At 37.7% G+C, this 12,755-nt stretch overlaps 2 protein-coding genes across 4 annotated transcripts in view; one reads left to right on the top strand and one right to left on the bottom strand.

Moving 5' to 3' along the window:
* LOC114525121 overlaps positions 1–12,755 on the bottom strand; it is a 76,506-nt gene that overhangs the window by 6,559 nt on the left and 57,192 nt on the right. For 2 of the 3 annotated variants that reach the window (XM_028546331.1, XM_028546333.1), the window contains exons 1-2: positions 9,091–9,325; positions 5,600–5,690 (exon numbers count right to left, since the gene is read on the bottom strand). The gene's annotated coding sequence lies outside the window, so the exon portion shown is untranslated. Of the gene's footprint in view, positions 1–5,599; positions 5,691–9,090; positions 9,326–12,755 lie in introns of those variants that run through there. The other variant, XM_028546332.1, reaches the window with a different exon arrangement.
* Positions 9,967–12,655, top strand: LOC114525067. Its single transcript, XM_028546275.1, has 5 exons — positions 9,967–10,573; positions 11,013–11,154; positions 11,457–11,835; positions 12,033–12,335; positions 12,402–12,655. The coding sequence occupies exons 1-5, from the start codon at positions 9,975–9,977 to the stop codon at positions 12,653–12,655; spliced, it is 1,677 nt and encodes a 558-aa protein (XP_028402076.1). The 5' UTR covers positions 9,967–9,974.

The following is a 12,755-nucleotide window of genomic DNA, read 5'->3' as shown; positions in this document are numbered from 1 at the left end:
CATTCGAAGGGGGAAAACAGCTGCCAGGTTTCCATGCATATTCAGGTAAACATCATTACGATTGTAAACATAAATTTCATTCCTCATTTCTACTGTTCTCAGTGGTACATGAAACCCCAAGTGTATATTTGCTACTCGCTGTTCTCTAGGATATGATTCCACCAGCTCTTTTTACGGAAAAGGAAAAGCTACAGCATGGAAAACGCTTATGAGTTATCCACATTTTATCAAGGAATTTTCCTTGCTTGGCAGCTGTTTTTCCCCTTCGAATGACCTGGTCCGTGCGGTCAACGAGTTTACTTGTCTTTTATACGGCGACTCGAGATCCAAAAATGTTGACGAATGCAGGTACGCACTTTTTACAGCTGGAAAATGCTATGATGAAGTTTTACCACCAACGCAGGACGCACTTTTGAAGCATATCGAGCGAGCAAACTACCAAGCAGGGATATGGTCTCGTTGTCTTCTGGCACATATGGCCATTCTTTCTCCAATTGGAAATGGCTGGAAACTTTCTGAAGGGGAGATAGAAATCCAATGGATGACGCGTCCGCAGCCCCAGATTATTTGCTGGAATGCACTAATTGCAAGTGCAAAATGGGGTGCGAATCTAGGCGATGCTCGTGACAGAAGGCTGGACTGAAGTGCACCGACTTGTGTTCCTGCATTGACTGTCGGAATGGTGACGCTGGCGAGGATGAAGAAGATAGTGACTGTGAACTCGAGGGAATTTCGAACGATGGAGACCTGGATGACATAGATGATTTCTGATTTTAGTGAACTATTGTTTCCTAAATTGATTTCAGTACAATATGATTTTGTGCAAAGCAAAGCCCCGGGACCGTTTTCTGACTAAAAGCGGGAGGGGCTTTAGCCCCAGCCCTCTGTCTCGGCATTCTCTCAAAGTGGGTGACAGAAGTAGAGTGCATTTCGTCTGCGCATAATCCTAGCAGAGATGTAGGGTCGTTCCCTAACCCTACAACAAAACCCAATGCTGTTGATTTTTGGTGTGCAACACCATGAAACAAACAATGAAGTGGATATATAAATTGGTAATATTTCACCAAAGACAAGGAACTTTATATGATACTTTAGTCACAGACGTCTTTCATACAAGGTATGACCATATTTTTTTGAAAAACTAAAGCAAACGCGCGCGTTTTTAATTAGCTAACACCAAATTATTCAATCGTCCGTGCAAAAATAGCATAATTTGGTCCTGGAACGAGTACATTTCATTGTATATTACACCAAGTACACGCGAAAACATGGCGGAATAAACAATGAAAATAGTGGAACTTCGGTGGCATTTTACTCAAAAACTGCGGGTCTGGGTAAGTGACAACATTGATAATCGTATTTAGCGTGTCAAAATCTATAGATTTATGTAAAGAAAGTGTATTTAGCGAATGATGGCAGCGGAAATCGTTTTCTAAGCGACTTTTGACGCCACAGAATACGGCCTAATTTTTTCCCCGTAAAATGTGCACGTGAAAATTGTTATGTGTGCGTGTTAAGCGCACCAGTGTCCACGAGGCTTAAAGACAAACACAAACAATAGCATAAAATAATACTCAACCTCAATAAGAATACGAACAAAACATTTAGTTTGAAATATACCAAACGATGCACAGGTTACGCATCGTGCACGTTTCCGTGAATTGTTGAAACCCTGCTATTAAATAACTTCTAAGGTATAGGTCGAAAAACAATTAATCAAGAAATGAAATTGATTTGTTTTTATGTATTTGGGTAGTATTATTTCTTTCCTTCTCCACTGGGTATTGTGTAGTTCAGTCTAATGCATGAACTATAAGGATAGAGTAAAGGCTGTTTTCTACTTACGTGTTTTTCATTCGCACGTACACGCACGTAAAAGTCAAAATCCTTATACATGTTTCCTTTGAATAAAATAAGTGAATAAATCGAAGCAACTTAGTTTTCTGCATATCTTAGTGTGCATTAGTTGACCTAGATGTTAAGTAATAAAAAGTTAAAAGCATTTAAAATTTTCCGTACGTGTACGTGCGTATAAAAAACGCGTGAATGGAAAGCAGCCTTAAGCGGCAATTTTTAATAATCACTAGGACATATATTGACTGAATTATTAACTACACACTTTATACGTCATTACAAGACCAATAAAATTTACGAATTAACGCAACGGAAGTTACGTTTTCTAAAGTTTAAAAAATTTTAACATGACGTCACAATGCAGTGTGGTAACTAGCTAAGTGCGACCACATATGTAATTTTTCACCAAAGTTGCTAAAATCTTTTTTGGCTGCCCCATAATGTGGACGGTACGCGTAACCGTAAGAATATTCTTGCGTTAAATTTTTCCCGCATCGTGTGGACGGGGCCTCAGTGTTCATGTGTTTGCTGGGTGGATTTCATCTTTGCAGGTTACCTCGAATACACTTGCATTAATTGGTGCATATTTTATATTAAATATTCAAACTAGTTGAATATTCATAATCCCGATGACGTCATTAGCATTATAAGTAAAGTAACTGGGAATAAATTAACGTCAGTTGGCACGAGCTTCAGAGGAAAACGTTCTCAAGATTCTTTCACACGATGTCCCGGCCTGCCGGCGCTTCGTCCGAAGAGCTTAGAAATATAGTAGCGGCTATTGATGCAGAGGCTGCGATTCAACCGCCTAATACAACAGATCCTGTCCAGCCGACAGCGACGACGTCTGAGTCTGGACCTTCTACAAGCCAAGCACTGGCACAACATGTGGTGGTTGATGGCGCTACGCCGCCCACGAGTAATGACAAGCTTGAGGTATTTTATAGTTCTACTGGATAGCTAGTTAACTTCAGTACGCTGCCGACGAATAGTTTCTGCGATCTGGTTAAGCAGGGGAAAGATATGGCACCTTCGTACCATTTACTACGCCAAAGATTCGCGTTTGAAGGGCGTATGTGCCTTGTTTTCGCCATTTCAGGGCTTTGAATCAGACATGTGTTTATAGCTGCTGATCAATGAAGTGTGGCGTTGCCAAGGCGGTATTGTCCTTGTCGCTATTTTCGTCAGATGGTATTTCACCAATTTATTGAACACCTTAGTCGCATTATGTCAGTTTTCAATGTACGTATCAGATTGTGGTCTGATCGAGGCTTGTTAAACTTCAATGTTTATATCGCAATCGCTGACGCTGCGCATTGCTGGGCGACAAATTAGACCATTAAGGTTTTGAACCCATTTATAGTCCGCCAGGGTAGGTGTTCTGTTTGAGCTTTAGCCATATATATGCAGGAATAGTGAGGGGGCACTTGGATTCGGTTATCTGGGGTTTTAATAACCCCGCTACTAGGAGTTGTCCTACAGTGGGTACGAGAACTGTAGCCAGAGTCCGAGCAGGGACGTACTTGTGATATACAACCGCGTAGGGTTGAAGAGATCGGTATAAAGCAACGTTGGGGTCATGCCACCGTGAAGGGTGCATTAAAGGGCCGACAAGGCAAGCCCGCGTAGGGGCATTGCGTGTATCTGACTACAACACGGCCAGGCGATAATTAAACCTGTGTACGATTCATTTACCACTAACATGTGGTTAGTGGCGTGGCCCATTGGAACAACCGTGAAGGGTTGAGAGATAAGCATTCCCCGTCCGGACAGGGACAGGAGGAATATTGTTTTGCAGATTAAAGTCATCACAAAATCTTGGGAATCTCACCAGACACTCCAGCAGTCTGTTGCGCCGGCGAGGCCTCGCGGGACATCGTTCCGCGGGCGTCGCAGATTTGGAGTGGGGAGGCCTGCTCGCAGTGACTTGAAATGTTGGGTGTACGGACAACCCGGGCATTTTGCGCGGGCATGTCCTCAGCGTCGCATGTGAGGCTTGGAATCAACTTACTATTTTAGCATATAGACATAGGGTTATATCGTGTGACAATTACGGGTGGTGTGCGTATAGTCCTAAATTCATTCATACTCGAACCATATATGGCATATCGATATTATTCATATAAAAAACAAAACAAAAAAAAAAAACCTGTTTGGTAATTTTGATGGTTGATAACTCGTTTCGAATATAGGGGTTATGTCATTGGTATAATTCGAGGGAAGCGAGTGACGAGAAATGGTCCCACAAGCACTTAGGGCTTTGCCCGGTTCTTGAGATCCTTCGGGTCGACGGTGATCATTTTCTCTGAGCTCGGCTTCCAGGGGTTGGTAGTAATTTCGGTAATTTGGTTTTGTAATTACAGTCGGGAGGACCTGTTTGATCCTCTTGACATGGTGCGAAGGACGCAAAACCAACCGATATTGTGGGTATCGGCGACGGGAAGCCCGAGCTCAGAGGGAATGAAAAGTGCGCGTGATACAGTAAATGAGATTAATCGGCTCATATAACGTAATGACATGCCTGAATTTAAACAAGCGTTCTGAGGAACAAACAAACTGGAAGGACGAATAAATTAAGTGTGGGGATGTTCATGTAATTTATTCTTTGTGTTCAGTATTGGGGAATATATAATAAGTATTGGGGGGAAGTACTGGCAGTGAGGAAGTGGTAATGAGTATTGGGAAGTAGGGAAGTTGGGGGGACGTCGAATAAGGAGAATTAGGGTGATCGGGTGTCTTAACGGCAGGGTTGCGCAGTCAGGGTTTACTTGCCATAACTTAATGCTAATGAGAAAGCAGAAGGGATAAAGAACTATTCAAACTAGTTGAATATTCATAATCCCGATGACGTCATTAGCATTATAAGTAAAGTAACTGGGAATAAATTAACGTCAGTTGGCACGAGCTTCAGAGGAAAACGTTCCCCGCCCGGCCCGTCCCTTCTGCGTTCTCATTGCTTACCCTTTCAAGCATGCTTGTCAGGGTTTACTTGCCATAACTTAATGCTAATGAGAAAGCAGAAGGGATAAAGAACTATTAAAATATAAATATTACGAGAGGTTTAAATTTTCTTGTATATACGCAGGTCAACTCACACGAATGTATGTTTAATCTTTAATGAATAATGATTCCAGGTTAATAAATATTGCTTGTTTCTATCAAGATTCAGGGTCATTTCAACCTCAACTGCATGCTTCGAAAGAAAGACAACGCTGTATCTTTAGCTAGTTTTCTGATAAACACAGTTTATGAACAAGACACGGAGATTTCTTTGCAAGAAAAATATTGCACGTTTCTGAATGGCGATGACACATGCAGTAATACGAATAGACTTGTTTGGTTGTCAACTTCAACAATCTTCAATCTTGTAAACGTGCTTTGGTTTGACTGAGAATTAAAGGTTGTCAACTTTTAATAAGCCAACTTTTAAATTGTTCCGCGTGGGAAAGATTTTAGAAACAGACAATATTAAAGTCGATGTATAAAAAGAGAATGTGTGTGTCTAATTCAATTGTTCGTTTGCCTCGAGGCTTAAAATTTTAGCTTCTTGAATTGAATCTTTATACAGAACGCCCAATTTGAACCCTCGAATTCTTATAATTTATTATTCAAAATATTGACTGTATATTAAAATTTAAAGAAATTACTAAAATATTAAATGATTTAGCTCTGTGCTGCGCAAGAGAATAAAACGGGTACTCTTAAAAAAGGAAAGAATATGACCAACGCCGTGACAAAAACTTACCTTCTCAAATTTTCAAAGCGGTAATTCCACTACATGGCAAAGATTCCCCGGAAATATAACAAACAGATGTGCGGAAATAAAGACTTGAATCCTAGGAGGAAAAACTTTGTAATTCTCAATGTAATTTAAACTGCCATGCACCTTAGAATGTCGTGCCAGTGTCATGTAGTTACGGAATTTGTATATTTAGGGGGTCATTTTCATTAGCAGAAAGTTCATATTATTCATTTCATAGTAAACAGGACGCCTATTCTGGCGGTAACTGCGTCGCGTCAATCGTTGCATGCAACTGTGCCCCATAGAGGTAAAACCGAATTATTGGCGCTAGGCAGATGTAGCTAACGATATAGTACAGATATTGATTTGATCGGGCATACAAGGCTTTCATGGCATTCAAGGCTTTCATGATTCATGTGATCGTTGTCTGTAAACACGTTTCGAAAGTGTTCGGCATCTTTTAGTGTAGGTTTACCATGATCAGTGTGTGCTAGTGTATGCAGAATGAGCATATCAAACAAGACAAGACGAGAATCTAGCATTATGATTACCTGTACGTATTTTCTCGAACGACAGACGTCTAGATTTCCTGCGCTATCGGCCATGCACAGCGACTCGTGTACGTGTTCTTTTATATGACGTGTATCGTGCATGCAGTTTCCTGCTTTTGGTTTGTACGACCCGGCGACAACAAACGTTTTCAATTTTTTGTTTCAGTAAAATGTTTCTTATTTAGGGTTACTCGGCTTAGGTTACTTTTTGAAGTGTGTTTATCACGAAAACATTTCGATACGAAATCCGACGAGTTCAAAATACGAGTATCTTCGTTGGCCTGCGCGGCCAGGAAGACTGGGTCGAAAACGTAAAAAACACCAACGGCAATTCACATTTGAAATTAATAGACTCTCATCGATTAATGTCAAAAATGAAATCTCGAAAATTAATATTTCAATATATTAATATTTAAAACTTTAGGAGTTATTGTAGATGACCAACTTAAATGGAATTCACATATAAATACGATTACCACCAAAGTATCAAAAGGCATTGGAATTATTCGACGAATGAAAGATTTTGTGCCCCAGTCAACTCTTATTTCGGTATACAATTTAATTGTCTTGCCCCACTTTGACTATTGCAGTCTTGTTTGGGATATAGGAAATGCAAGTTCGCTCCAAAAACTTCAAAAATTACAAAACAGAGCTGCAGGAGTAATAACTGGGAAATCATATGATATCAGATCTAGAGATATATTAAAAGAATTAAGCTGGCAACCATTAATAGAAAGATGGGGTAATAATAAGGCGGTATTCATCTATAAAGTTACGAATGGTGAATACTTATCTATCTATATAGCCTGTTCGTTGTCAAAAACAATGACAACTATAATTTACGAAATAATAATATTGATTACAAATTAGAAAAGCCTAAAACATATTTTTTGAAAAAAAGCATTAGCTATTCAGGGGTAAAGGTTTAGAATGAATTACCAGTAGAACTGAAAGGCAATTGTTTGTCATTAAATGCATTTAAAACCTTGCTTAGGGACAGATCTCAGCATAATACTTAAGTTTTGATATATGTGGTGGGCTGTGTAATGAGTAATGTGTAATTTGTAACTATATTTAAGACATAGAAAACATTATCCTGTTTTTATACAGTTATAGAAACACGAGTGGGAGTTTGGGAGAACGATATATATATATATATATATATATATATATATATATATCCGGCAGAACCTACAATTAGGGAAAAGTATTGGATCGACAGACTTAAAACAATGTACCCCTCTGGGTTGAATATTGAAATGGATAACTATGTATGCTAATTTTAATCTAGGTAGGTATATAAAAGTAGAAGCCTGTAATATTTAGTTCACTTGAGAAAGATAATAAAGTCGAAACGTTATGTTTTTGTGTTTTATATATATATATATAAAAATATATATATATATATATATATATATATTATATATATATAAAACATACAAAACATGTGTTCTCCTCTATTTTGGCTATTTACTTTCATTCTAACTTTCCAGACAAAGGACCTCAGGTTGAAACGTTGAGTTTTGTCTATTTTAGGTAATTGTTACACCACAATTGATGCCATTATATGAATTGCCCAACTCTTTTCAATTTGAAGATGAGAAATGTTCATGTGGTGAATAATGCATTGAAAATTTGTATACATCCCAATCAACCTGACCTGATAAACCTTCCAGTCAGTCAACCAGTGGACATATGCAGATCATTTACAGTAACTTTTTTAAAATTAATGTTCAAAAAAAGGGTTTTCCCTGACAAGCTTGAAGTTGCAAGTGCAGCACCTTGTCACACAAATTATTTTGCAAATACAGTAGTATTTTAGTTCTGATGCACATGCAAGAAACATTTGAAAGTTTTATGAATACTGTCTGAATAACACTGTTAGAAAATCAGAGTGTTATGAGACTTTTAATTTCAACACCTCTGGATCAGACAGTTTACATATGGTTTGATTTTTTCAGTTATTATTATTAGATTATTTTTGTTATTAATTATTTTGTAGTTTAAATAAATCTCCAGCATTATCCTATTTGATTTGCATGAGATGTGATTGAATTTGACCCATGTGATCACGTGAGTTTTAACCTATAAATCTTAATGAAGTTATGAATAATGTATAATACAGTATGAATGTGTCATGAAAAATATTATAAAATTTGATCTTTATTCTGTGATTTGAAGGTTGCTTCTGAGGGGAAACCCATTTGCAAAACATTTTCCCCTTTGCACCAACTTGGGAGTTTCCCTGCCATAAACATGCATATTTGGCCTGGATTAGATTTTTAGGAAAAAAAAGGACAAAAAATAATGGCTTGACTATGGAGGAATTTCACCCTCTTGGATGGGCAAACAGATTCTAATAATTCTAATAAAATTCTCATCTAATGATTTACTGGTTATGTGATAATTATCCAGTTCCACAATGGTTTCAACCAAATCTGTTTCCTAACAATTTTCCTAACAATTGGTGATTTCATTTGAAATTGAACTTATTGAACTAATTAATTTGTGATAACTCTAATAATTTTATCTCAGCAGGTGGAATAAAATGTTTAAAATGGACATGTAAGAAATGAATGAAATGATGATATTCCCTCTGAAAGATATTTCTGGTCTCTATGGTATAAATTGAAAATTTGCTGTGTTTTAAAATAATGACCATTTTATAGCACAAAACTATAGCACTGACTGGTGTATTACTTTGCATATGATCTTAACTACAAAACGTTGAAAAATAAATTCCTCCCGTACCCAGCAAAATCAGATTGTGAATATTTCTGGTTACTATTATTTTAAATAAAAGCAATGAATATATAAGCAACAATGTGTGCAATATACTACGTGAAACACAAATATAAACCAAACCATCCTGTCAAAACATTGTTATTTATAGCAAAATAGACAAAGACGCATTCGTATATCGCAATATGAGAGAAAACATACCTTGATTTAATACCTTCGGCAATCTGTCAATTTGTCTATGTAGCACGTATATTTATACCACGACTGGTCCGAAGCCGTATGTCTTTGTCTTTGGGCTCGTTTGCCTCGATAAAGCTTGTTAAAACAACTTTAGTTTTGTTCAAACACTAAATCAACACTTCCCAGGATAACTTTGGGAGCTTCTAGGCCAAGAATACGATCATTTTGAGTCTTTGACAAATAAGGAACACAGACTTTGAAGAAATACAAAGACTCAAAGAGAAACAGGAACTGGGTGAGGTTTTGGGTGTGGCCACTGAGCTATATGGCGCTGCAAACTAAAGTTAGAAAACTGGAACGATATATCTAAATAATATATTTTGAGATAACAGCTCAAATAATACCGCCTTTAAAACACTGGGGCGAGCATAGAGAAGTGAGAAACTCAGTTAAGATCGAGGTTCCACCAATTGCTTCCGCCAATTTTGGTATATAATAATAATGTAAAAGCATTCTTCCGTGGGTGTGACATATGTATGGGCGTCCAAAGAGGACAAAATTACGAACACACACACAATAAACCAATACGCACACAAAATATTCGAAAGCTCACAGCTAATATTCGAACACTCGCAAAGACTTCCGAAACGGTCACAAAAAAATCGAACTCACATCCCACAAACTCCTCGATGAGACAAACGCAAACTTGATGTGTCACACACAATATTCGAAATGTCGCACAAAAAACATTCGAAAAATAAATTAATTTATCCCGTTAATTTATGCATATTATAGCTAATTTATGCAGATACTATTTGTATGGACGGGGGGAGTTTCGTGCAGTCTCCCAACTGAGCCTCTTTCCCGCCATCGGCCATTTTCTTGTACTGCCTGCTTACTCAAGCATGGCGGCAGAGCATGGAAATCGAGCGTGTTCCGAAAATCAAATACAATCCGTGGTTCGGGGCATTTTGGGGCAACTATTTCAAGAAAGGCCATCACCATCTGTGCAGCATGCCACAGTTAACAGTGAAATAAATCGCGCTTTTCGTTTGCCGAGAAATTCAAACACCTCGCCATTGACAGTCGAAGGTGAACCTCAGACTGGCCCATCGGAGCCATCGCAGCCGGTCAGTTTGCCTCAGCAACCTCTTTCTGTACCATCGTTTAATTCTCATCTTAACTACGGTAATGTGATGGGTCGTAGACCTGGTCCAATTCGACCACGTCGAAGTGGAAATCGACGTCACTCAGCTGTGCAAAGTAATAACAGATGCTCCTCGACTCAATCGTCTTCGTCAGATAGAAATGAGTTATTCTTAAAGGACGTATACCTACTGCCAAGGCCAACGTACGACAGGGTCCCGAGACGTGAAGCGAAAGCGAACCTACAAAAAGAGGGGTTCTGCATTGACGCTTATACATTTGATAAAAGATGGAATGAACAAATTATTCGGGAAAAAATGGTAATGTTATTCCAAAACATATTAAAGGATGAAAAAAGGTATTAAATTTAAAATGCTAAAGTTATGTATAATTTTTGTGTAGGTCTGTTCTACTTGTTGTTACCCCCTTGCCCCAGGGCTTATAATCACAACAATCATTTGCCATGAATTTCAAAAGGTTTTAACAATAGGAACATTTCACCAACTTGTCTGATAAGTCGTATACCAAGAACAATTAAAATATTGACCAATAAGCTTAACTTCCAAATGCATCTGTGTTCTGTTATTTTTCACTCTGTTTCAATTACTAGACAATTTCAGGTTATGCAACAGCTTTTTAGTATTCAATTTTTAATTATACTCCTAAGTAATAGCAATGCTTAATTGAAATTAAAAATTTTATTGAATAAGACCAGAAATTTTACTTGTCTAGTAGAGAGTGCTGTGTTTTGTTAGTTTTATGAATATTGCTGACTTTGAAATTTTGCCTGTTTTTAGTTTTGAGTTTGTAAAATCATCAGGGACAACTGTCATTCCTGTTAATTTGCCATCTGAACAGAGAATGACAGGAAAAGTCCTAAAACATGTTGCTGGCAATGGACCTGTCTACATACGGTCTTGCACTGATGTTGAGTTTCAGGTGATTAATGCTGCTTTTCTTGTCATTCTAAATATATTTTGTATTCTAGTCATTCTACATGTATGCTTGCATTTTTTTATTGCCTTAGACATGCTTGGCCAAGATCAACAACATAACTTCCTATATTGACCTGTATATAAATGTTTTGCATGCAAGCTAAGTTATTAAACTAATTTTTTGTCATATTATATATTTTGTTTTTTTTGTTTGTCATATTATATATTTTGACCTGTTCCATTGGTACAAAATATACATGCTATTCAATCACATTGATTTGTATAAAATTTCCTTTTTATTTTTAGTTAAGTGAAGAAGGTGATGATGAAATATTAAACACTTCTGGCATATCAACCTCAGCCACAGTGTCACAAAGATCTATAGTTGAGCCAAATAAAACTCTTTTGTGCAGTGATATAAGAAACTACATACCTCAACCATCATCGTCATCATCACTCAGTAGTCCAGCGTGTTTGCAAAGACAAAATTCTGCAACCGATTCCTGTGGGGAGAATCTGTGTAGATCTGGGTTGCCAAACGAATTAAATTATGAGCCAACAACTTCACAGCTACAGCACATCAGTGAGATGTTTCCATTTCTTGACCATGAAATGATCTCAAAAGCTTTATTAGATTCAAATATGAATGTTGAAGTTTCAATTGACAAATTACTTGGAATGACAGGTATTTGTACTTTTATATGTGGTCACTATATTGGGATAAATTTTACTCCATTGCATGGCTTGATGTGCAAAACACCATCTCCTTTTTGATATTGTGAAACCTGCTAGTTAATGCAGTATAATGATTTGTGTAAACTACTTTTTTATGCATGCAGGTAGAATTGATTAATTCTCAACAATATATTTTGTATACCACAGAGGGAAGAGTTCATGATGAACCAGATGCTCATAATGAGCCAGAGAATATCACAGATGATGAGATATGGGACACACCCATAGCAACACCTGTGTCATTTGCAGATAATCCTTTAACAATCCTTAAAAGGTTTACACGTTCTGCTGTTAACACATTTGGAGAAGAGATGGATGTCGTTATCAACCGAAATAAGGACATATTACAACAAGTAGTGAGGAGATATAAACATCCCGAATTTGACATCACAAAATCTCTGAATGTGTCTTTTGTTAATGAGCCTGGTGTAGACGCTGGTGGTTTAACACGTGAGTATTTCCATATTCTGATGAATCGGTTACCGAAGCCTCTTGGTTGTCTTGATTTGTTTGAAGGTCAAAAGGGACATTTACTTCCAATGCACAATTACGACTTAGTCTCGGGTGGCTTATTCGTTATTGTCGGAAGGATGGTCTTACACGCAATTCTAAATAACTGCACTGGAGTCCCCGGATTGTCTCCTGGAGTTATCGCCTACATTGCAAGTGGTAGTCGTGATGCAGCAGTAGAGCATCTCACTTTAGAGGATGTTCCGGATCCTGTTTTGCAGGATAAATTGCACCAGGTAAAATTGAAAGAGCTTACATAGGTAGTATATGCGTACTGCGTAGTTAAATGCACTGAAGTTTGTAGTAAAATTTGACAACGAACTTGTCCAATGAACTCGTTTTTTAGATCTATTATAGAAT

The sequence above is a fragment of the Dendronephthya gigantea genome, unplaced genomic scaffold (assembly GCF_004324835.1).
Source record: "Dendronephthya gigantea isolate DGI-Jeju-01 unplaced genomic scaffold, DenGig_1.0 000033F, whole genome shotgun sequence".
In the NCBI taxonomy this organism is placed as follows: Eukaryota; Metazoa; Cnidaria; class Anthozoa; order Malacalcyonacea; family Nephtheidae; genus Dendronephthya; species Dendronephthya gigantea.
The sequence above is the reverse complement of the archived record's forward strand: the minus strand, read 5'-3'. Positions and strand labels throughout refer to the sequence as shown.

What these genes read in the sequence shown, in the direction of transcription:
- LOC114525067 (XM_028546275.1), top strand. Translation starts at nt 9,975, where the DNA reads ATGGCGGCAGAGCATGGAAATCGAGCGTGTTCCGAAAATCAAATACAA. An exon ending in CAAATTACTTGGAATGACAG is followed by an intron (nt 11,836 to 12,032) that starts GTATTTGTACTT and finishes TGTATACCACAG; the next exon opens with AGGGAAGAGTTCATGATGAA. An exon ending in AGACGCTGGTGGTTTAACAC is followed by an intron (nt 12,336 to 12,401) that starts GTGAGTATTTCC and finishes ATTTGTTTGAAG; the next exon opens with GTCAAAAGGGACATTTACTT.